The sequence below is a fragment of the Miniopterus natalensis genome, chromosome 1 (assembly GCF_054644295.1).
Source record: "Miniopterus natalensis isolate mMinNat1 chromosome 1, mMinNat1.hap1, whole genome shotgun sequence".
Lineage (NCBI taxonomy): Eukaryota > Metazoa > Chordata > Mammalia > Chiroptera > Miniopteridae > Miniopterus > Miniopterus natalensis.
The window spans coordinates 130,895,932-130,921,704 of record NC_142081.1 but is presented as its reverse complement, the minus strand read 5'-3'; the positions used below and the strand labels follow the sequence as shown (position 1 = coordinate 130,921,704).

At 42.0% G+C, this 25,773-nt stretch overlaps 1 protein-coding gene and 1 pseudogene across 2 annotated transcripts; both read right to left on the bottom strand.

Annotated features, from left to right (window-relative positions):
- On the bottom strand, window positions 1–25,773 carry ANKRD16 (ankyrin repeat domain 16). Of its 2 annotated transcripts, none has more exons than XM_087825892.1 (7): window positions 24,987–25,773; window positions 22,613–22,833; window positions 21,151–21,193; window positions 17,613–17,721; window positions 16,773–16,934; window positions 15,534–15,612; window positions 1–626 (listed from the first exon to the last, which is right to left on the bottom strand). In XM_087825892.1, the coding sequence occupies exons 1-7, from the start codon at window positions 25,304–25,306 to the stop codon at window positions 586–588; spliced, it is 975 nt and encodes a 324-aa protein (XP_087682018.1). In that variant the 5' UTR covers window positions 25,307–25,773; the 3' UTR covers window positions 1–585. The 2 variants fall into 2 exon arrangements, with proteins under 2 accessions (XP_087682018.1, XP_016075253.2); XM_016219767.2 differs by lacking the exon at window positions 1–626 and adding an exon at window positions 11,703–14,377.
- Window positions 4,742–5,815, bottom strand: LOC148094400 (chromatin target of PRMT1 protein pseudogene; annotated as a pseudogene).

Here is a 25,773-nt window from a genome sequence, read left to right as displayed (position 1 = left end):
AAAAATTGATAAAAAAAATTTGGGGTTAAAATATTCACTTGCAATTATACCTGCTGAGTGGAACTCTACACAACAGTTAAAAAGTATTAAGTATGTCTATAAAGTACTAGCATGAAAGGATGTCCAAGATATAGTTATGAGAAAAGAGAAAGTAAACTTCAAAAAGGAAGTACTTAAATACGGACATATTTTCTTATCACACCCTCCCCTCAACATATATCTGATTACATACATACATACAAAGATCTGGAATCCATTAAGCTATTAACTCTGGTTGTTCCTGGGAAAGAGGAGAATAGGAAACATTCCCTTTCTGTGTTCATATTTCTATATTGTTGGCATTGTTTACATGTGTATATATATCCCTATTTTAATAAACAACACCTATTCTTTAGGCTTTTCTTCCTTGTTTATGTTTTCTTGCATTTAATCACATATTAACTTAGTGATTAGCAATAAAAAAATGTAAATCATTCCTTTCAGCTATATTTTTTTTGGAATTTGTGTTGAAGCTGAGACTTACCATTTCTAATTGAACAATTTCAAACCAGCACTGTGTGAGACTCTTCAAAGGCTCTCCAGCTCTCATGATGGGAAGTGCAGCCTTTCTATCAAATAGCTTCTTCCTGCCTCAGTGAAAATATGGAATCACCACAGGCATTTTTATCTGCTTAAGCAATAATTTCCTTCCATTAACCTGCCTTCTCTCTCTTTGAGAGGAAACCTACGTATATTGTGTTGCTGTAGTTGGCTGTCAGAAAGAATGATAACCAACTTCAGAGGGGATAAGCCAAGAGGAATTAGATTTACTTGCTGGTCTTTTTATTATCAGTTCTCAAGCGAAATCCTTCCATGTGTTAAAAATAAAAATAAAAGAGTAGTCAACTGTGGTCTTTGGTTGTTGTAGGTATCCCTGAATTGAGGCATGAAAGTTGGCTCAGTGGCTCCTAATGATCTTTTCTCATCCTGTATTCAGCTCAACCCAAAGGGCACCCCTTCCCTCAGGGTACCTGGTCTTCCCTCAGGGGACACAGAGCAAACAGAATATCATCATGATTCTTTTTCAGGGAACATCCTTTCAAATACTGCTCTAAACACTGAATCATAAACCTCGTCTCATTCTTGTCAATGGTATTTTTTGAGCCTTCCTGTAGAACTAGGTATTTCATTTATAACATAGCCTTGAAGAAACTGACTTGCCAATCTGCCAGGGGTGCAATCTGTATTAGAACCTGTCCTGAAATATCTAGACCAGAGAGTGGTATCTTGCTTCCTGCTAAAAATAACTTGTAAAGAAGAACAAGTTCTAGATGTTCGAGTGGGCTAATCATTTTGAAGGACATTATTTGCCTACATAGTATACCATCTCATCTTTGGGTTAAAAGGGGAAATTACCATTTTTCCCTAAGATTGGAGAGAAATTTTTATTTCAGCCCCCGTCCCATTTTTGGACACTGGCAGATGGGCAAGACCACCCCAATAACAGGTGACATAGCTGACATGTCTGAGAAGTTCATGTCACATCAGCAGCGTCTCTCTCTCTGACTCACTCACCTGACTCACTCTCGTCACTTGGGAAAATACGGTAAAAACACATTAACCCAACCAGGCAGTGCTGACCACAGAAAATTCTGAGTTATGGGGTCTCAGGCCCTGCTCTAGAATCATGGCTAGTCCAGCCTCTTTAGCTGGTTCCTTGACATGGCAAAATGAAACCAAGTTCAAAACAAAAAACACCAAAAAACAAAGCAGGGGGGAAATGTGGTCCAGTAGGTTGTCTGCTGTCACAGCAACCCGCTTTTGGTCCAGATTGAAATCTGTAACCTGAACAGTAAAACTGTTTTGCTCCTATTATGGGGAGTGTCATATGTGCTGGAAAAAATGAGTAAGACCTGTGGAGGATAAGTTCAGCCCCACTGAGAAGTTGTGCAGCCGAAATCAGTGAGAAAGATCAGAAAATTTCTCAGGTTTTCTTTCACTGGATTATATTCAGGAAACTGCAGTGGGAAAGTGAAATTCAAGCCTAGGCAGAATTCTGATATTTAGAAAAAAGGAAAACAAAATCTTCCCAACTATTTGGAAAAAGCAGCAAATGCAGCTGACCCATTCATGTGGAAACATGTGACATTTGGTGAACGTTACACCCTGTTGACTGAGGGCAGGGCACCCTCTTATCTTTAAGACACTTGCTCTAAGGGCTCCAAGTTACTGAACTTTGCTGAGCCTGGACTGGAATCAATGGTTTCTTAGATTAAAAAATCAAAAATATGAAAAATTTTGATACTGCTCTTCTATGCTGCAATTGGGGAAACCAACACCACACGGCAAGTCATGAAGATACTTTTATCACAGACAAAATGATAATACTGTAGTAACAACTCTTCATTCAGTGCCTCCTATGTGCCAGGCACCAAACTCTGACAATACTGCAAGGTGGGTATTGTGGCTTTTTATACAAGTGAGAAAACTGTGTAACTTGGTCCAAAGTCTCATGAATAGTGATTTAAGCACAAGATTTCTCTGGTGCAAAAGTTCTGTTCCCCCTCTCTATCCACCTGCTCTCCACTGAAGGCAGCGAACTCTGGGGACACAGGACCACATTTCCCCGCCCTTCTGTGTTGGGGTGGAGCAACTGGTCTGGTTTTGCTACTGGAACATGGCCAGGGTTGAGTTGGGCCATGTATAGGCCTGCCCACAGAAGAGACAAATGGCTTTTCATGCTGGCTTTTCCGTTTGTGAGACCAGAAACCAAGGACTTCAGGTGGTGTTACCATTTAGTGGGCAACTGCTCCGCTAAGGCAAGGTTGCTACAGGAGTTAGCATCACATTCAGGGTTGCCAGACCTCAAAAATGAAAATACAGGGCACACCCAAGTGAATTTGAATTTCAGATCAACAACAAATTCTTCTTTAGTACAAGTATGTTCTGTGCAATACCTGGGACACACTTATCTGGTACAATATTGTGATTTATGAAATAGTTGGTCTTCACCAACATTTCCTGGCTCACAGCCACCAAACCCTTTGAATTTCCTGAGTGTTAAGAGTGAGGAAGGTATCTTTTGTTAAGGAGTAACTTTAGATCCCGCCCAAGGGTGGGGCTGGTTGCCAACCCTATGATTAAAGGGTTGGAACTTTCGGCCTCATCTCCCCCATCCCTCCAGGGACAGGGCAGAGGCTGGAGGTTGAGTTCAATTGCCAATGGCCAACGACTTAGTCAATCATGACTATGTAATGATCCATAAAACCCAGGACAGCTCGTTGGCCCATTTTTTGGAGCTGCCACATTGGGGAACCAGAATGCTTTACAAGCTCTTTCATTGGGACCCCACCCTATGTATCTCTTCATCTGACTATTCATTTGCATCCTTTATTTTCATTTGTAATAAATGATAATCTATTGAGTAAACAGGTTTTCCTGAGTTCTGTGAGCTGTTCTAGCAAATTAATTGAACCTGAGGAGGGGGCTGTGGGAATCTCTGATCTATAGTCAGTCAAAATTAACAACCTGGATTTGCAATTGCCATGCTGAGTTAGAAGGGGCCGGAGCCTGGACTGTGGCTGGCATTTGAATGTACATGTGTGGGGAGTTGTGGGACGGAACCCCTACCCTGTGCTATGGAATCTAATGCTTTCTCCTGGGAGAGTATTAGAATTGAGTTGAATTCTTGGACATCCTGCTGGTGTCTGAGAATTGTTTGTTGGTGTGGGAGGACCCAACCCCAAAGTGGAATTGAGTCCAGGAACCCTATTAATCTGGCAACCCCAGTCTTCTTATATCACATCCTTGCTGTTGACTCTGCTTAGAAAGCTCTTTCCCATCATCTCCACAAATCAAAATCCTTTCCATCCTTCACATCCCAGCCCAATGCCACTTCTCTCATGAAGCTGTTCCCTACAGCCCTTTCTGTATAGTGCAGCTTTTCCATGGCTCTGATCCACTGGGCCTGTCATGCAATTCACTACAAGTCTTGCTCTTTTAGACCAGATTCTTTTTCGGATTTGAGAGAATAATTTCTTATTATAATAAACCAGAAATATGAGATTCCACTGAAACTGGAACAACTGACAGAATATGGTTGAACTTAAACCTTCAAGGGAAATAAGAAGGTCAAACAAAGACAATGTATGGAGAAGCTCAAGACTGGTTTGGGATAAACTAAGAATTTCATTCGGCATAGGTATCTTCTGATCCCTCCCCAGCAAGTATCTGCCATAGTTTTCCCATCCCTTTCCCTTCTGAAGCATCTGTTTAACCAAATGGCTTTTCCCTCTCTATTGCAGGTGTAAGCCAACCCAACAGTACCCCTTTACACGATGCAGAGAGAAAAGTTTATAAATCTTATTCCAGGGTAGAAAGTGTGTACATACCCAACTCACCACACATTATGGGTGTCAATGTACATGGTAGCAGATTTACTCAAATCAGAGCTGCTACCATGTATAACCTGTTATGTGGCCCTGTAGCTAGGTCAATGTTCCTAATTTACTAAAACAGCAACGTAGCAGAAAGCATTTTTTAAAAATACATTTTTAAATTGATTTTAGGGAGAGGGAGAGAAACATCGATTAGATGACTTCTGCATGTCCCCTACTGGAAATCAAGCTGGCAACCCAGGCATGTACCCTGAGCTGGAATCCAGTTGGGGACCTCTCAGTGCATGGGGCAACGCCCAACTGAGACATGCCAGCAAGGGTAGAATGCATTTTTGAACTCCAGATTTTCTAAACACTTCCAAGAGGCTATGAAAGTGAAATAGGACTGTATCTCAGAAACCTAGGCATTACGAAGGAATATAGATGGATTCTTTCTGGGACTTTTTCAGGGGGTACAGAGATAAGCAGAGTAAATTTTAGAATGTCAAAGCATATATGGCAGGTGAGGGGAGGCAGAGGTGGAAAGAGGGCCTATATATTCATGTTCAAAGAGAAGTCTGGGAGAAGGAAATAAAAAACCCAAAACAACAAAACAAAACAAAATCCAAGTAAGAGGAAAAAAGGGTTTCATACAATATAGTATCGAAAAAGTAAAAGGAACACACTAAATGCACAAACTGGTGATAGGTAAGCCCATTGTCCATTGTGATAGGTCCTCCCAGCATCAATCAGGTAGGTTTCTTCTCATCTGTTATCTCAAGGTCATTTACAGAAATGATAACTTTAACAGGAGTCTCTCACAGGGGGTGGGCAGGCCTTAATCACTGGCATTGGGATCTGTTTGTGCCATGTAGGCATCCAACTTGGCATCCAGGTATCCTTTTGTTTTTGACATGTTCACATCCAATAGGCTGTCCAGCTGCTCCTTGGTTAGTACAGGGCAAGCAAGGGGACCTCTCCCTCCTCCATGACCTGGGCCTCTGCCTCCAAAGCCCTCTCTTAAACCACCCTTCGTACCCTGATCTCTACCCCCAATTCCAGCATGATCCTCCACGCCCTACAGCCTCTCTCCCAGGACCTCCACGACCTTGACCACCACTTCTTCTTAAGCTTACTGGGGAAGCTACGGCTCATCCACTTCAGATCAGGTTTTGACCTCAGATCAACATCCTGCCCCTAAATAGGGTCCTCAAAGCACATCCCCCACGCAGTCTTCCCCTGAGGAAGCCTTTCTGGATTATGGGCAGGCCTCATCCTCTGATCACTCCTCTGGGCAGGGCCCCTACAGGCTGGCCTAACTGTGCCTGGATGTTACACTTATCCAGGGATTGCTTTAAGCTCTTATTTGCATGGCACCACTGTCCAGATGCCCAGCCACAGCTTGGATATAATCTTCCACAAACACTGTCCGGACTTGCATATAAAGTCTGCTTAAGTTGTGTTTGTTTTTGTTTTCAAATATGTCTTTATTGATTTCAGAGAGAGGAAGGGAGAGAGACAGAGAGAGACAGAAACATCAATGATAAAAGTCATTGATCGGCTGCCTCCTGCACACACTCAATTAGGGATTGAGCCTGCAACCTGGGAATGCACCCTGACTGGGAACGGAACTGAGATCTCCAAGACTGTAGGTCGATGCTCAACCACTGAGCCACGTCAGCCAGGCCCAGACCATATTCTTGAGGGTAGAAACAAGCTTCATGCAGTGTTCCTCACCTAGGCCAGTCATTCATTCAACAGATATTTACAGAGGGCCTACACTATGCCAAGAACAGACAGACATGAACACTGATCTTGTGGACTTCAGTTTTGTGGGACAGACAAGCATTATTGAAGCAATCACGAATAGTTATATGAAGGAATAATAAGAAGTGCTCCGACAGAAGGGCCTGCTTTTAGATAGGGGCCAGGGAAGGCTTCTCCAAGGCAGTGACATTCAGAGATGACTATAAATAGGAGTAAACCACAAGGCAAGGCACGAAGAGAAATTACCAGGAAGACGGAAGTAGAAGAAAATTTAGTCTGAGGAACCGAAAGAAGGACCGTGATACGAAGTGTGACCTAGAGAGAGGGACTCTCTACACTGATGCACAGGAGGCAAGCTGCACTGTGCGGACTTGTGGGTAGTACTACAACTGGGTTTTACTCCAAATGAAGGATCATGAGCCAGGGAGGGACATGAGCTAATCTGCCACAGGCTTATTCAGGCTGCTACATGAAAATTATATGAAAGGAAGTACAAAAGTGGAAGAAGCAAGGCCACTTAGAGGCCATTATAGTAATCTGGGTAAGAGAGTGGCCAAGTCTAGGTTTGAAAAGCATTCACACAGTATTTCTGGTCCCACCTGCTGTCCCAGAACTTTGCCACTCCCTGTGATGAGGCGGAGTCTGTTTCCTTCCCCTTAAAGCCAGATTGCTGGGTTTAATATTGTTGGCCAGCCTTGGCAAATGGGATGTGGGGAAGTGAAAGTTCTCGTCTCTCAGCTAGGTAAGAAAGGTGACCAACTTCCTCCTGCACTGCAACCCTCCATATGCTTACCCTGGGAACCAGCCTCCACCCTGTGAAGTTCACACCAGCTTGTATGAGAGACCCCCTGGGAGGAGCCCATGGGGAAAACTCAGGCTCTAAACAAGAGCAGCATGGACAGCCAGACACAACTGAGACCCCAGTCACTGTGGAGCAGATATGAGTCACCCCTGTCATGCCTGATCTCAATTCCTGACCCACAGAATCCATGAGCATGATGAATGGCTGTTTCACCCTCTTAAATTCTGGGGTCAGATGTCATGCTGTCACAGCACCTGGAACAAGAGGACACTGGCTGGAACTTGTGTAGTAGCAGTGGACGTGGAGGAAAGTGGACCTATTTCAGATGCTGAAAGGAAATATAAAATTAACAAAACATTCATGGACGGGACAGAGAAGTTCTCAATTACAAAGGTTTGAACGAAGGCCCAGAAAGAAATATTTTAAAAAATCTTTCTTTACAGCCCTGCCAGGTAGCTCAGCTGTTTACAGCATTGTCCCAATATGCCAAGGTTGCAGGTTCGATCCCCAGTCAGGGCACATACAAGAAGCAACCAGTGAATGCATAAATACGTGGAACAAAAAATTGATGTTTCTTTCTCTCCCTGAAATCAATTTTTAAAAAATCTTTCTTTACATTTTTAATTTTTCTTTATATCTTCAGAGCTTCATTTATTTGGTTTAATAACCTGATCTCAAGGATTGTTAAAATTTGTATTTTTAATGCCATTTGACCCAGTGACCTCACTTCTAGGAATATATCCTAAGAAGCCAGAAACACCAATCAGAAAGAATATATGCACCCCTATGTTCATAGCAGCATTATATACAATACTTAAAATCTGGAAACAGTCCAAGTGCCCATCAGTAGATGAATAGATTAAAAACCTGTGGTAGAGTTACACAATGGAATACTATGTAGCTGTAAAAAAGACATCCTACCCTTTGAGATAGCATGGAGGGACCTGGAGAGTATTATGCTAAGTGAAATAAGCCAGTCAGAGAAGTATCACATGATCTCACTTATATGTGGAATCTAGTGAACAAAATAAACTGACAAACAGAAAAGATCCAGAGACATTAAAGCATGCAACAAATTGAAGTGTTTCAGAGGGAAAGGGGTGGGGAAGAGATTAACCAATAAATTTATAAGCATATATGCATAGCGCATGGACAGACAATAGTGTAAGGAAGGCCTGGGGAGGAGGCAAGAAAGGGGTGGAGGGAGTCATTGTGTGGAAAAAAGGAGACATCTGTAATACTTTAAACAATATAAATAAAAAATAAAATCAATTTTAAAAAACCTTTATTTTTAATCTTTCTTTACATCTTAAGAGCTTCGTTTATTTGGATTAATAGCCTGACCTCAAGGGTTGATAAAATTTGTATTTTTAATTCATTAACACCTTGGCATGGAGAAAGATAGAGACCAAGTGTTTGTTTTTTATAAATAAAATGGAGGCACCCAAGGAAGGAAGGAGAAATACAAATGGTGCCTCCATAACTACTCTGGTGTCAGCCCTTCCTCTCAATCACCTATGAATAGGAGACTGTGCTGGTGCTATTGTTATTAATGACACAATGGCTAACATTCACTGGTGCCAGGCATCACAAGCACTAGCCAATCTCCTCCTCACAATAAGCACAGGAAGGAAGTGCCATCGTTGCTCCTGTTACAGGAACCCAACAGCAGAGAGCTGAAGTTGCATAAGGTCACAGGGCTGGTAGCAGTAGCACAGAGACCCACATTCGGCTCTATGGGGATGCAGTCTGTTCTCACCTTGACACCATCTTCACAGATGGCCTCGTGTCCCTCACAACTTCAAAGTCTTAATAAGCAGGCTATTCTCTGATCCCTAGAACTTTAAAGCCTGAGATTAAGGAGTGAGTGTGTCTCTGCTAAGGATATGTGGCAGAGACCTAACTGCATCCCAACTTTACTTCTCTTCTAGGATTGTGTGACTAAGCTGTGGCCAAAGGGACTTGAATGGAAACGATACACTCACCTTCTTAAAAAAACGGGTGAGGAATGTGCTCCCACCCTCGTCCCCTTCACTGACTGATGAACAATCCTGGGCCCCAGAGAAGAGGGCCCTGTACTCAGGATGGCAGGACCAACAGGAGTCTGGTCCCACCAGGAGGCTGGTCCATTGACCTAACTCATAACAGATTGTTTTTTTGGTTTGTTTTTTTAAATATATTTTTATTGATTTCAGAGAGAGGAAGGGAGAGGGAGAGATAGAAACATCAATGATGAGAGAGTCATTTATCGGCTGCCTCTGGCACACCCCCACGTAACCTGAGCATGTGCTCTGACCGGGAATCAAACTGCGATCTCCTGGATCATAGGTCGATGCTCAACCGAGCCACGCCAGCCAGGCACACTAGGCTGGTTTTGCCCAGGCTCTTATGTGGGAGAGAAATAAACTCGTGTTTATGCCACTGTTATTTTAGGTTTCAGTTACAGGAGCAGAATTTATATCCTAACTAATGCAGGTTACCAAGGAAGTATGAATCGAGTGCTATGGAAGCTCAGGAAAGGAATAATTATTTTTTGGAGTGAAAGTCTTTCTTTACTTGCAGAACTCTCTTACTGAGCAATTTTTGTTTGTCTAACATTAAATGATAAAACTGGGTTAGTTAAGCGTAGGAAGGATGTGAGAGACCTAGAGCAATGTTCCTAGGGCCAGGATCATTTGCAAGGTGGGTTTTCTTCCTGGGTCTTTTACATATACGTGAATCTTAGTTGTGGAATTTCAGCAAAATGGGGAAAACAAGGCATATTACAGGCTGGCCCAGATGAAATTTCTAAAACTCTTGAGAGCTGCTTGAAAGTTATCACAGACTATAATCAAAATAGAAATACCCTACCCCATCCATGTTGCCTGTGTCTTCCTACACCCAGCATTTTAGTTATTAGCTTCTTGTAATGTCCATATCTATTCAAGAGGCTTTAAAAAAAAAAAAGGAGATCTATAGGTTATTTCTGCAATGTTGTAGTCTGGTGTGTTTTTTTCACCTATAAATGTATACCAACAATTTTATAGTTACTATCTGAATTTTGTATAGAGATAAATAACTCAACATAAAAAGGACTTTTACAAATCAACAAGACAAACAAAACACCAGTCAAAAGATAATGCAAGAGATGGATTTCATAAATGGTCCCAACCTATGGCTTCTCTGTATCCAGGGACTAGGTGGTGCCCTGCCACACTGACACTGGGCTTTGTCCAATGGGATCGGAGTATCTACACAAACAGAGCAGAAAGCAGAAAAGCACCTGACTATTTCTCTTTCCCCTGCCATGGTCATGAAAATAAGCCTGGGCCAGCCTGACAGAAGACGACCACAGGAGGCACAGCCAACTCCATCCTAAGCCAGCCAGCTTGAGTGACCCACCAGCTGACTGCAGACGCGTGAGTGAGCCCAGCTACTGGCTGAGCTCAGCTAGGATCAGCAAAACCACTCTGTTGGTCTGTAGACTCTGAGAAATAATTAACAGTTGTTGCGTTAAGCCACTGAGTTTTGGGGGTAGTTTGCTTTTAAGCAGTAGCTAACTCTTACAGATACAAAAAAAGGAGATATATAGATTATTTCTACAATGCTGAAAAAGAAATAAAAATGGCCAACAAACACATCTAAAGATTTTCAATCTGATTCATAATTAAAGAAATATAAAACTAAATCAATGAGACACTATATCAAGTCAGTAAAAATGAAGAGTGGTAATACACAGCTTTGGTGAAGGCGTGGAGGAATCAGCACTTTCATACATAGTAGACTGTGGAGGTATTTTGGCGATACCAAGTCTGGTGGGTGGGCATGGCACTAAAGATCCATTCCAACCTCCTTTTATGTGATTTCTTACGTTGCAAAAGCCTTGAAGTTATAAACTACATTTCCCAGGCTCTCTTAGAGGGAGATTTCTGGATGTGAACTGGATTCTGCTAATGGCTTCAGTTTGAAGAGGAACCCACCCGTGCTCCTGCTGGCAGACTCTGCTAGTCTATAGTCCGCACTGATAACTAAGCTCTGCTGCCTCTCCTCCACTCTGTGAAGGTCTCTGGAGCACTAAATCCCGCACAAGGGTCAATTAGCACTGCAACCTTTGTTTCTTTGTTTCAAGTGCCCTGGGTATGCCTCTAGGCTTTGAGTACGCACTGGGCCTTTGCAGCCTGGGAAGAGGCAACAAGAGATTAGCTGAACAGGAGGTTGGCTGAAATGCCTGCACTCAGGTCAGATAAGGCACAGTGGTAGAGCCTGGGTGGCTGATAACGTAATTATTCCCCAGTGTTTTTCTTGGGAATGCCTAGGCCTGTCCACATTATACAGTGGATTGTTGTAAACGCTTTATGATAGGCCTTTGTCACACGCACCAGGCAAATCCTTCCTGTTTAGCTAAGGCCAGAGGCCAGTCCTCACTTCTACCTTGTTTTTTTGTAATAAAAAATCACAGCACTCAGGAAACTGGCTCAGGAAAGCAATTTTAAGAAACCTAAAAACTATCAAATATATATATCATTGTTATTCATTACTGTAGAAACTGTAACACACATATTCCATAAGTCCCACACCCTCCAAATACTGATGTTAAATAAAGCATGGGGGTGGCTTCCACCTTAAACGTCCTCATATCATTAGCCTCTCTTCCCTTCAAAATGTTCCTTCCGTACCTGGAGCTTAGCCTCCCCCAACTGTCTGTAGGACCTGCTCTGTCAAAGAGCCTTTGCTCTCTCACTGCTTCAGTTTCCTCCCACCACTGAATTCTTCTCCATGTCTCACCTGTTCTACAAAAACCTATACTGTCAAACTACCTTCTTATGTATTTCTTTTTCTTCACCGCTCAGCGCATCCAAAGAACACAGGCCTGCTCAGGCCCCTCCATATCCCCAACCCGTTGCTCAGCCTCGACCTTCCGGGAACAGGATCCAATAGCCTTCCTTTAGTCCTCGCTCCCTACATGCTTACTTACCAAAAACAAAAATGACAACATGAAAGAATAAATGGACAACAATATGATGGAGTACTAAGAAGAGATTAAATTAAAAGTTCACAAGTTTTGAAGAGCATTAAAATATGCTTGCAATATAATGTTAGAAAAAAACTTGCATATATAGCATCATTTCAACTATATGCATTTAAAAGACTAAGAGGAAAAAAGTAGTAGTGACTCCTTAGTGGAATTATAAGTTATTTTTGTTTTCTCCTTTATTTGTTCTATATTTTACAATGAGCCTTAAAAGAAATCTGGGAGGGGGGCGAGGGGGGGCAAATAGGGGGAATGGGGGACATCTGTAATTGTGTCAACAAAAAACTGGGAGATTAAAAAAGGACCGTTCTCTGGCCTGCCACCTGCTGGTGAATTCTAGCAACAACATGGTTAAGTGCCTGACCCTCCCTATCGCATTACCTGAGCTCCCTTCACAAAGAGTTTTGGGGTTTTTTTGGTCTGAGTTTTGTAATTTCTTATCCATTTTGTAATCTCTTTTCTATTTTTGTCTTGTAAATACTTTCTTATATAATTTTTTTGGTAATTAATATGTGAGGTCCTGGCTATTTTCAAATGTTTATAATTCTTACCAATTTGTATCTCTTCCCAGGGCTTCTGCCTGATCAATCTCAGGGACAGTCACAATTGACCAAGCGCTCCTGCAGGACCAGTCAAAAACTTTGAGGAAGCAACTCTTGGTTAAGGGACTGAACCCTGGTGAGCATGCAGGTGTGTTCTCTGGAGGGAAGACTTGGTAAGCCACCGGCAACAGTCAATGCCCTTGGTCATGTGAGTGGGAGCTCAGGGCTGTGTGGAGGATGGGTTTGAAGAGAACAAGACCAGAGCAGGTCTTTGCCACAACTGACGTTATCATTACTGCAATCTCTGACTCCTGGGAACAAATGTGTAATGAGATATTCCCTCATTGCTGCTAGTACAAGTGGGTATAGCAGAAGCAAAGCCACAGGTGCAAAGGGGTCTCACATGCAGTCCCTGCAAATAAAAAGGTGCTTCACATGTATGCAGAGGGGAGGAGGTGGCCAGCATCAGACTGATCTTCCATCCCACCTGCACATAACAGGGCTGTCTTCAGACCCAAAGGGCAAAGACACAGATGTCTCTGAAGCCACAGGAAATGCAACTGTAGCTTGAAGCAGTGCAGATGCAGTATGTGATGTAGAGATCACAAGACAGATTATATAATCAAGTTGTGTTACTACCAGATGTTTATCTGGTTGTTGGGGATAGGACTCAGCCAGCTGGGAATAATAAAGAACTGGAATTCCTGGCTGTTCACCCAGCCCAGCTTACTGCTGGGAACAGCTGGGTGTGTGACAAGCTCTCATGGAGTTACACTGAACAGGGAAGTTAGTTCTTGCTTGTGATGGACACATTTGATCTTTCAACAGATTGACTTGGACTAATTACTAACTAGAGAAAATGATTAAAAAAAGGGAAAAGAATCCAAATGCCCAAGGACCCATCCTATCTTCAATGTTTAAATTGCTACAAATTTCTTAAAAGGTACAACATCAAGTATTCATTCCTTCACAATCATAGGTTTCGGTGGCAGATGGCATGTGACAGGAAACGTGACCTGTGGGCTTTAACAAGAAACCCTATTCCTTAACTGAGGTAACAGAAAAGTTTTGAAAATATCTTAGATGCATTTTTTAGGTGTATTTAGGTGTATTTATTACTCGAAGGCAGTCAATACAGAACTTGTCTAAAACAACAAACCATAAAACAGCTTACCTAGCAGTGCTTAGAAAATAGATACAGAAGTTTTCATTAACTTCTTGCAAATGTTTGTGTAAATAAAACAGACTGTAAGCAATTCTGGCTACAAAACCAAATTAAACCATTGTAACAACCAAGAAATGCCTATGAAAGAAAGTAAACAGGCCAATTATTTATGGCTCAAGCTAATAGCAATATGTTATATTTTTAATATTATTATTGCCTTACCATATGATATTTACTATAAAACGTTTCACATATATGTACACATACATGTATACTATATTATATTTATGCGCGTTACATGCTTCTCTAAGGAGCTCAGACACTGACTTCACAAACATCATCTAAGTCCACCTGAAGGCCATAACATGAAATGCAGGTAAGGAGAGATTTTGAGTCTGCCCGTCCTCCATTTAGGAAGCCAGCGTCCACATCCTCTGGGAATCTCAGCTGCAGTGGAGAGTGCAGGGTAGGGAGGGCAGAGAACACGGGCTATCCGCAGACTTCACTGAATCTGGTAATGACTTAGCAGTAACATATAAGTTACCATGAGTTTTACTGCCTTTCTTTAGAAACATCCTCATGCCATCACACTGTGGCTGAAGTATTGAAGGATGTCTGCACTCTGTGTGAGCTGCTGAGCCAGGGTGCCCGTGACGTCTGGAGAGTCCCTCAGCCCAGACCGCAGAAGAAACTCGACGCAGGCCACACGCTGACCCGCGCAGGCCAGGTGCAGGGCTGAGCAGAGACAGAAGTCACACAAACTTAGTGCATGACCCACAAAGCAATACTGACCAGACCAGTAGTCTGCTCCTAACAAAAATACTGATTCTTTCAATTGTACAGATTTTATATTTCCATAATCCATCTGTATGACTTTGCCTATACTAGATTAAAACATTTTTCCTTTTAAGCTAATTGGGCTAGAAATGGCTTAAAAATAACATGACCAACTGAAGAGGATTCAAGAGACTTTTGTCTAAAGCAACAAAGTCAGTTTATGAGGAATAGGAGACTTTAAATGTTATAAAAAACATTTTCAAAGTTTTGTGAAATCTCCGTGTAAGTAAAAATATCACCATGAATAAAAACGATGTGACAAAAAGAAAAATGGCTGACAAATCTTTCTGTTCTGGTTAGAAATTAGTGCTGAAAAATCTCTGGCTTCTGCTCCCATCTTTAGGAGAAAGTCTATATCCCTGGACTTAGTGACCATCCTCTGTGGTCTGAAAGTGAGTATTTAGTTATCTATGAAGCATCATGAAGCTCCCACTAAACTCCTGAAGGATGGCCACTGATGCAGAGAATGTCACTGAGGTTTATTCTAAAGTCTGAGTTTAAAGAATTAACTCTGAAAATATCCTTCTGAGCCCTAAATTGAGAAAATTATAATGATTATAGTTTTTAAATACACTTCAAAGAGAGATGACCTATGAAGAATCTATAGACTACCTGAATAGCTGGTGGCATCATGGATGAAGACAGAAAGTACTTTTATGTCACTTATATTGTTGCAGTTTAAAATAATAAAAATAATAACAGAAGTAGTAATGAGTAGTAGTCATAATCATTGCCATGGTAATAGCAATAGTTCTATTTGGAGATGTTATTTTAAGGAAAAGTTGATGAGCTAGAAGAATATTAAAACCAATGTTTTTAAAAGTCCATGTATTGTTTACATTCTGTTAATTTCTTTTTTTCCATTTTTATTAAATTTATTGGGGTGACAATTGTCAAAATGAACATATAGATTTCAGGTGTGGGTTCCTATGTTACAAGATCTGTATATTGTTCTGTATGCCCACCACCCAAAGTCATATCCTCTCCCATCACCATACATTAAGACCCCCTTCACACCCCAATTAATAATTTCTAAGGCACAAAGAAGTCATACCTGATCGATTTCTTTCATCCTTGGAGTTGATGTCAGCACCCAAGGATATGAGCGTCTGAACTGTGCTCACATGTCCTTCCTGAGAGTTGAAATAAACTCATTATCATTGTGACAAGGACCTTTAAACATAAACACTAATGTATATATTAGGTCATTTCCTAAAATACTTAATTGCTAAAACTATATTTTCATATCTAAAGGAAAAGTCATTACATCACTCTCAAACTCCAGAATAAATCATTAAAGATAGGTTTTGGTGATATTCAGTTATGAGAATATAGATGGTCAACTTTGGAGGCCAAATTATCGACTAATACAGTTGGATTTCTTTCAGTGTAATGAGTATAAATGTTGTGATTTACACAGAAACAAAATTCCAAATTCTCCCAAGCATACACACTCCTTGCTAAAATCTTTAAGGCAGAGATAAACTAGAAAAGATGGCCAACCTCTCCTAGCTAGGACTCTCATCATAGCTGGCCGGCATTATCACTCATGAGGCAATTTATACACTGTTTAGCCAATTAGTCCATTAGTATGTGGTGAGACTAAAATCAAGGTTGTAGGTTCAGTCTTCCTAGGGTAGACCCACCAGCTTTTCTCCTGCTGTGGCCACAGATCCTTCTCTTAGCCCACTTATTTATCTACCCACTTTCTCATAGGGGAACATAGGAAAGAGTGTAGTTATTAGAAAACATTCTTGTTGCTAGAAAAACAAGTAAAGGCAAGTAGCCAATCATGTTAAAGTTAAAAAGCAAAAGACTACTAGCATTTAAAACAGGAAGATATAAGCAGCTACTTCTGTAGTGAATACTTTTTGCATGTCATAAATATTTTATACATTGGAGAGGCCAGAAAATGCAATTCCCTTGCCTCAGTTAAAGAAATTTTAACTTCTGAAATCTACCATAAGGATAGAGAACTAGGAATTTAATACAATGGATTTTTATGGCTTCAAATAACACCATTCTTGAAGACAAAAAAAGGGCAGGAGGAAACATAAAGACCAGGCATTATATGGAATAAAGGGTGTTTCCAGTTCTTACCTAGCAATAAATAAAGGCAAGTTTCTATTTAAAGCAACACAGGCTTCAGAACCATGAACATTTTAGAAGCATATCATGAGCAATTTCTTTCCTCCACAGAGATGGAGCCAAAGAAGTAGGACTGTGGAGCTATTCATCAGTGGAGTACAGCAAGCCTAAGAAAGCAGAAACACCCTTATGAAAAGAAACAAACCTTAGCTGCATAATGAAGTGCTGTGAGGTGGGTTGATGTTGCTCTCATGTCTACATCAACGTCAAGTTGAGAGACCAAGAATCGGATGGCTTCATTCTGACCAGTGACTGCTGCCCTGTGTATAGCTTGGGCCCCCAGGGAATCCTCAGCAGAAATGCAAGCCTAGTAGATTGGGGAGAGACAGGAACAAAAATAAGCAGGAAACCTGGGTCCATGGACCTTCTAACATTTTAGCTAAACTTTGTTGTCTGACATTTTTCTGGGCCTATGTTATATAGCTTTTGTCAGATTCTTAAAGGACTCTATAAATTGAAAAAGAAAAAAAAAAAGTTAAGATTCAATGTTCTCAAGTGTACCAAAAGTGCACTCAGTGAGAAGTTTGTTATTACTATAAAACAGCTACTGTTTATTGAAATGTTACTTTGCTGCCACAGCCGGATAGGGTAGCTCAGTTGGTTAGAGCATCAACCTGATACTCCAAGGGTGTGGGTCTGATTCCCAGTAAAAGCACATACAAAAATCAACTAATGAATGCATAAGTAAGCGAAAGAAATCAATGTTTCTCTTTCTTCCTCCCTCTTGCTAAAGTCAATAATAATAAAAAAAGAAATATTACTTTGCTAACTGCTTTATGTACATTATTTAATCCTTAGAGTAACCCTCTGAAGAATTTAAATTTGTCGTCATTTTACTGATGGAAATACTGATGCTTAAAGAGGTCAAGGGGTACCAAAGGGGGACCGTGGCAGTGCTGGAATTTGAACCCAGGATCTGAATAATCATGATCTCTGTTTATCCTATGACCTAAAACTCATAGGAAAACCCAAACCATTGCTGTACCTTATGTTTTTCAAGGAGTAGCCTGGCTATGCTGATGTGCCCACACTGAATCGCATCCATAAAGGGTGTGAGGCCACACTTGTCTCTGCAGTCGGGTTCATATTGACACCTAGAGCCCAAACCCAAAATAAGAGCTGAGAAAAGCCATTGCTTCAAACCTAATGGACAGTTGACGCCTGACCACCTGCAGATGACATGGCCTACAAATGATCTGTGAAAATCTACAGCACTCTCCCTCTTTTCCCCATCTCAATATCAGAACTTAGCTCTTCAACAGTATGTCAATTTCCCCCAGCAAATCTGCTTCTCCTCTAACTTTTGTCATTCCATATTATGGACTGTCATCTCTCCAACTTCTCATGCCAGAGCTCTGAAGTCACCCCTTAGTCTTCATAACTGATCTATTATCAAGACCTCTCAATTCTGCATTCAAAAATTTTTATCTTTCTCTCTATCTCTGCTTTCATCCCTTAGGACTGAGTCAATAGACAATAGCCTCTTAACCTTGGCTTCTGCCTTTCTAATCCATTCTCACAGCTACCAGAATAATCTTTTCACCATGCAAATTGGGTATGGCTGCTCCTGTTAAAAACCTTTAACTATGTACTTCCCAAAAACAAAGCACAAAATCTGGAACCTCAGCATGACCTCTAGTGGTCAAGATAGTGTGGCACAAACTTACCTCTCCAAGTTTCTCTCGCCTACATACCCACCTCTCTGTGCTTACCACAACCTACCTTCTTCATGGCTGTCCTTTCTTCTAAGTTCTGCTTATTTCCTGGTACTACCTGTCCTATCATCTTCTTAATCCCACCTCCCACCTACCCTATCTTCTTCTCAGTCCTAACCTTCTTCCGTTCCTACCTTCCTCACTATCCTACCTGCCCCACCGTCTTCCTGGTCCTGCCTTCTTCTCATCTTTTCTTCTTCTCCATCCCACCTCCCCTTTTTCCATTCCTACCCTCAACTTCATTGTCCTATCTTCTGTCTCACCATCCACCAGTCCAATCATCTTCTGTTCCTACCTTCTTCATGATCCTACTTATCTTTCTTCTCTGTACTCCCTCCCTCCTGTCCTACCTTTTCATGGTCCTGCCCTTTTCCCTGCTCTTTCATTTGCCCAGCTCTTTGCTGTCTTTGCACTTGCTTATTCCCTCTGCTTAGAACATTTGTCCATTCTTCACTTGGAAAACTCCAAACTCATCCTTCAAATCACAGCTTCAATGTGACTTCACAGAGTCCTGTCTCCTCTCCTGCATCAATAGTACCTTTGCTTCCACATGCCATTGTATACTTTTTCTTTTAGTATTACAGGTTTCCCGGCTATCTGAAAATAGATCATTCCTATGGAATCTTTTATTAGCCAAAATGGTGTAAAGCCATGAGTATCTCTGGCTTCCTGAGTTTGTGTTACCTATGTCACTTCACTTTTATGAAAGACCTACATTACTATAGTAAGAGCTTTTCAGATTTCTTTTGGTTAGTGAAAAAAGCCACTAATATAGGTCTTATGTAGAGGCAAAGTGGGATAATGGGAACTTTCAGAAAGCAGGGGCCCAGCAGGGTGTGGCTCAGCGGTTGAGCGTCGACCTAGGATCCAGGCAATCAGGGTTCGATTCTCGGTCAGGGCACATGCCCGGGTTGAGGGCTTGCAGCTGATCAATGACTCTCTCATCATTGATGTTTCTATCTCTCTCTCCCTTTCCTTTCCTCTCTCTGAAATCAATAAAGATATATTTAAAAAAAAGAAAAAAAAAAAAGAAAGCAGGGATATCTGTATTACAATTTACAATTTTATGGTATTTATTTCTATGATTGTCTATACTTGGCTTCCACACTAGCCTACAGGCTGTTAGGGAAAGGACTGTGTTTGTTTTGCTTACCACCCAGCACCTAACACATAAAAGGTGCTTAAAAAATGTTTATTCGCCTGGCTGGGCATGGCTCAGCAGTTGAGCATCTACCTATGATCTAGGAGATTGCAGTTTGATTCCTAATCAGGGCACATGCCCAGGTTGTGGGCTCGATCCCCAGTTGGGGGCATGTGGGAGGCAGCCAATCGATGACTCTCTCATCATTGATGTTTCTATCTCTCTCTCTTCCTCTCCCTTCCTCTCTCTGAAATCAATAAATATATATATATATATATATATATTTTTTTTTTTTAAAGTTTGTTCAATGAATGAATATTTAGAAATTTGCAGACAACTAAGTATGTTCCAATTTGCAGCAGGCAAGCCCTAGACATAAGCAATGCTTTCAAGGCACTGCATTAAGTCTTCCTCTCCTCTTACTATGCATTGTCTCCTCAGGTAATCTCTTCCACTCATACATTCAATCATCATTTCTATGCTGATGAGGCCATTTGTATCTCAGCCCATACCTGTCCGTTGGGCTTTACATCCGTGTCTCTAACTGCCCCCTTGATATCTTTGTTTGGATATCTCACAGGTACATGCAACTCAATGTGTCCCAAACTGAAACTGTCTTCTTTTCTCATAAAACCTGCTCCTCTGCCACTGTTCTCTACCTCAGCGAATGGCACCAGTACCACCACCAGTTGCTTAAGTGAGAAACCTGACAGTCCCTGACTTTTCCTTCTCCCTCACTCCCTTTATTGAATTATTCACCTAGATCTATTGATTCTACTTAAGTAGCTCCATCTCTTTTTCTTTATCCCTACAGTCAGCTTCTTGGTCCGGCTACCATGGTTTCTCTCCTGTTTAAGTACAACAGTCTCCCAACAGCCTTCATAGCACCCACTCTTGCTCCTCTCCAATCCATTCGCTAATCTGCACCTGAGGATCGTTGAAAAACGCAAAATTTTTATTCCACCCCCCTGCTTAAAACCCTTCAGTGGCATCTTATATGCTTCCAACTTAAAATCCTTCCGATGGTCTACAATGTCCCACCTGATCAAAACCTGGCCTCCCTCTCCCAGCCTCGCCCAGCACCATTCTCCCCTCATTATAGGCTTCAGCACATACCGGATTTCTTTCAGTTTCTTACATGCACTATGCTTTTCCCAGGCTGAGCATTCCTGAGTACTGCTTCCTCTGTAGGGAATGCCTCCGTCTCCCACTCTCAGCCTCCTTCAGGTAACAGTTTAAATATCACTAGGGCTGAGGTTCCTTACTCCTAGGTCAAGGTGGGTCTTCCAGGCACATGCTCCTGTAGGGATCTTGCAATTCCTTGTAACGGACACCAGATTCGCACTACTTGTGCAGTGTCTGTGAGTTCCATGAGAGGGAAACCACACTGTCTCGTTTCTATTGTAGCCCCTTGCATCAGGTACAATTCATAATAGGCACTGAATAAATAGATGATATTTGCTGAATGAACAGATGAATGATTTTCTCTCATGTTTGTAAGCTATTTTTGTTTTATGTTTTCTGAGTTATCTGCTTATGTCCTTTGTTTATTTCTCTTTTGGTACCTTAGTTGCTCTCTGAACAATTTGTTTGAGCTCTTTATGTAGCATTAACATTAACTGTCATAATTAGCAAATATCTTCCACAATTTGCTGTTTTGTTCTTACCTCTGAAGAAGCACCTTTACTGCCTCTAAACAGCCATGCATTGCTAGGAGAAGAGAGTTGAGAATTAGAGCTTTTAGGTGCACATATAAAACACTTCTTTCCTCCTGGCACCGGTCTCTGTCCCATCTTTTCAGCTATGACTTACAGGAAGGAGTAATTAAATTAGGTACAATTAAAATTTAGTTGGATAATTGCTAAAGAATGACATTTTTACTGAACAAGTCCATAGCCAAAACTGATTATCTTATCTTTATGAGAGCTTTTATGGCAAATTTTCAACCCTAAACTATCTCCTCACTTTTGTGTTGGGCCAGTCAGTTTTTGCCCAGAAAATGTAAAACATTTTAAGAGTAATCCGTGACAAAAAACCCAGTAATTTGTTTCTCCTCCTGAAAATAACTATAGTCAATAATAAAGCTTTTTGACAATCTGTGTACCACCACTTTGCATAAATGACTGGGAGAGTAGAGGAGCCAGTCAAACAATTTGTGAGCAGAGAAACGTTTCCTACACACTTGCAAAAGAACTCCTTGGTCCTTACCTGCCCACTGTGGCTAGAAAAATTATATGCATATTTTCTAAGCTATATTATGTCACAGGTATTGATTTTTAGAGAAATTAAAAGCCCTGTGTTCTAATTCAATGAACTCTCTGGAAGGCTAAAGATTACTTTCTAATTTTCTTGATCTGGACTCTAGAGCTCATTAATATCCATTTCACCTTATGCCACAGAACTTTTGCTTGTTACTTCCCTTCCTCTCTCTGAAATCAATAAAGATATATTAAATAAATAATCTACAGATAATTCAAAATTTAAAATAATTACTCAAAATAAAAGCTGTACCCCAAATTTATATTTGACATTATCATTAGATAAGTCAAATACACTCAGGTATTTAATTATAAGCACCTATATTTATTTAAATAGATATCGCTGTGGTAGGTATTGCTGAGTCATATTTTAAAAACCTCTTTTCCTCCTGCCTTCAATAATAAAAACAATATAAAAATAATCATAAAAATAGCAGCAGGTAGTTCCATGCTCACGTGTCAAGCACTGTGCTATGGGGTTTAAATACACTGGGCTTCTTAAATCCTATAACAACCTGGTGATATGAACATCATTATCATCATTATCTTGCTGTTGAGGAAATTTGCTCAAGAGACTAAGCTCCTTGCCCAAGATCCAAGACTTAGTGAGGAACAGAACCAGCTTGCCATCTAACTAGCTGGGGAGAGTACAACTGATATTTATGAAAAGTGAACTAATGCAAGAAAGAAGAGCATGTTAAGTGCCAAGTGGCATTAGCTTTAGAAACTAAGTGTATGCCAAAATACCCAAAACTGCACTTATTCCCTAACCTCTATTTTTCAAAACCCCCCAACTCGATGACATTCTGCAGTGTTGGGAGGAGTAGGCTGTATAGCCATGCTTGCATCTTCACAGAGCTCTGGGCCATACCTGCCGTGTGCAGAGGAGTTCTGCTAATTTTGCTCTCTGTCTTCCAGGCATCTGGGCAAACAGTGAGCAAGTACTGGAGGACTGAAGGGTCACCTTCTCGGCTAGCAATGTGGAAGCTGTTCCAACCATCTTTGTTCTTCAGAAGTGGGTTTGCACCATGTTCCACCAGGTCCTGGATCACCTTGAGATTCTTCCTCGTGCAAGCCATCATCAGAGGAGTCCTAAGGCCAAACAGGACAAGCTGTTGGAAGGGCAGTTGAGACAATACAAGTTTGCGACCAGCTCTTTAGAAAAATGCACATCCTTGGCAGAGGTGGAAAACTTAAGAGGACTCAGGGATCTGGGAAGCAGAAAAACTGGCAACTTCTCTGCCTGCCCTTAGGACTCTGGGTGAAGTAACAAGAGGAAAATGATTGTGATATAGGTTCAGCTACAGGAGGAGTATACTGAGGAGGCAAAACTGCTTCTGAGCTAGTTTATAGTATGACACTGAATTGGAACAGAACTAATCCAAACCATAAAGTTTGTTCTGAAGAATACTGTATAAGAGGTACTCTGCTGGACTTACCCCTTTACTTCAGCCAGAAACCACTTATTATATTGTGCTAAAAAGAAGTTTAAAAAGAGCATTTGACACAGCATCTAACCCTGAGAAGCATACACTGGTGAAGCAAATGAAACAGTGTGATTACAGTAAGTTTCTGAACTGAACCTGTGTCCACAACTATATGAGAGTGAACTACATTAATATCAAGACAGGTGGCTCTGGCCTTCCTCTTCTGCCACATAAATGATTTGAGGTAAGTCATTTCACTTCCATGAGCTTCTGGGTTTTTGTCTGCAAAACAAGGGAGCTATGATTTCTGAAAAGCAGGGACAGGTCTTGTTTACCTCCTCATTCCCAGGGTCAGAACCCATGTCTGGCACACAGTGGGAGCTCACTACACTTGAATGATCTCTAAGGTCTCATCTAAGATTTTTCTTCTAAGGTTGCTATACTTCGTGTGTGTGTGTGTGTGTGTGTGTGTGTGTGTGTGAGGGGGGTAATGTAGTAATGAATGAGAAATTAAGAGGGAAACATCCAGATAAATGAAGGCTGGGATCTTCAAAAAGTGCTTCACAAACAGAATGAATCTTGAGCAAGGCAGGATGACTGGAAAAGCAGGTAAGGTATTTCAGAAAGCCCAAAAAAATGAGAACAGGCAAAAATGTCTCACCTCTGATTATACACATCCCAAATACATAATCAAATGAACCTCATCCTTTTAGTGTTGTTGTTGTTTTTTTTTTTGGAAGCTGTTTCCTTTTCTGCAGAATTGCTCTGAGGAATATATGAGGTCTATGCCTCTTGGAACTGTCTTCAGATCAACTGCCCAGCAGCACAAGAAAATCACTCTTGTGCTTAGTCACAGCCAAAGTGCAACCCTCAAAACACAACCAGGCCTACTCCCCTCCCCAGTAGGCAAAATGCACGTTACTGTCTATGGCTGCCTGCTGTGTTTATTTGTATCACATCAGGAATTACTTGTAGGCAAGTACTTCATTATGTCATGAATCTTGCAACGTTCATAACTTCTAAGGAGCCAGACACAGTGAGTACTGCAAACGATATCAGTCTAACAAAATGCAATTAATTGGTTTGTGTGACGGTAAAGGTGAATATCTTGACTGTGGAGGTGTTTACTCAAGGCTACACATGATAAAATCACGGATAGCACCACATACACACAAGTGTATGTATAAGGTGACTGGTGAAATGTGAATAAATATATTGATTGTAGCAATGTCAATTTCTTAGTTCTGTTATTGTAATGTAACCTATAAGATGTTAACTTTGGGACAGCCTGGAGAAAGGTACATGGAACTTCCCTGAACATTTCTTTGTAACTTCTGTGAACCTACAGCTATTCAAAAATAAAAAGTTAAATCAGTGCCTTTGGTGAAGTAATCATTTATCTAGATGTCCCCAGAAGAACTTGGTATCCTGGGGCTCCTGTTACACAGGGTGGGGCAAAAGTAGGTTTACAGTTGGGAGTATGTGAAACAGTTTATTCTTGTAATAACTGCTTATTAATTATTGTAATATTTTCTATACAAACAACTGTAAACCTACTTTTGCCCCACTCTGTATGTAGTAAAGACAACTCATTGCTTGATATTATTCTGTTTTATCATACTCTGTACTGTTCTCTGCTTTATAAAGGGAAGCAACTGCCTGGACCAAACAGCTGACTCTCAAGGGTAGGTAGGTTACAATGTGCCCTAATGGGGAAGGTTGAGAGACTATGCTATAGAGGCAGGCCGAGTACATGGGAATCTACTATTCTGCGTAAAAGGGGGTAAAGGGTGTCTTTCTGGAACGCCTGCCACCTACCAGTCAGCCTTCTTCAGGCAGTCGACCACGGCTCCTCGGCCCAGCAGGTACTGCACGCAGTCCCGGTGACCCATGGAGGCAGCTTCGTGCAGAGGCCGCTTGTAGTCTCGGTTGGTGGCCTCAAGGTCCATGTCCCAGGCCTCGGCCAGATAGGCCAGGATGTCCCGACGTCCGTGGCGGGCAGCGCAGTGTAGCAAGGTGTCCCCAGCCGGCCCCGGGAAGCCAGCGCGCCCCGCTCGCTGCAGTTCCTCCCGCAGGGCGCACAGTCGGCCTTCTTGCACCAGCCTGAAGAGCCGTCTTGGGTCCCCGGGCTCCCCCATGGTCACGGCGGCCAGGCGAGGCGTCCGAGTTCCCAGCCCCCCCTGCGCAGAGTGGACGTACTGCCCGCCAGCTAGGTGGCCGCGCTTCCCCACGCCTGGTGGTTAGCGCCCGGCAAACAACTTGCCTTGCGAACGCGCGCTCCAGATGTGGGCGTAACCGAATTTAAAGACGCGCGGCTCGTGCGGAGGCTGCCGCCTGCACGCAGTTCATTTTGGGAGAAACGGCTGAGAGGGGCGCGTGCGGCCTGGCGTCCCCTGGGGCCTGCGCCCACTCTGAGCCCCAGCAGGACCCGCCCGGGCTCTGAGCCGCCGCCAGGGGAGGAGGTCAGCGTGGTGACTCCAGTCGTGAAGGGCCACGACTGAAGCCCGCTCGATGGCAGCTCCGCTCCCACGAGACACCGGTGAAGGAGCCCGCCGCGAGCCGCCACCCGTACTCTTTACCACGGCCACTCCTTCACCCAACCGTA

Bases quoted from the DNA above. Each gene is read 5' to 3' on its own strand.
- ANKRD16 (XM_016219767.2), bottom strand. From the start codon at position 25,306: ATGGGGGAGCCCGGGGACCCAAGACGGCTCTTCAGGCTGGTGCAAGAA. The intron at 22,834-24,986 runs GTAGGTGGCAGG...GTTTGGCCTTAG, and splicing joins TGCCTGAAGAAGGCTGACTG to GACTCCTCTGATGATGGCTT. The intron at 17,722-21,150 runs GTAAGAACAAAA...TTTGGGCTCTAG, and splicing joins GTAAAGGTGCTTCTTCAGAG to GTGTCAATATGAACCCGACT.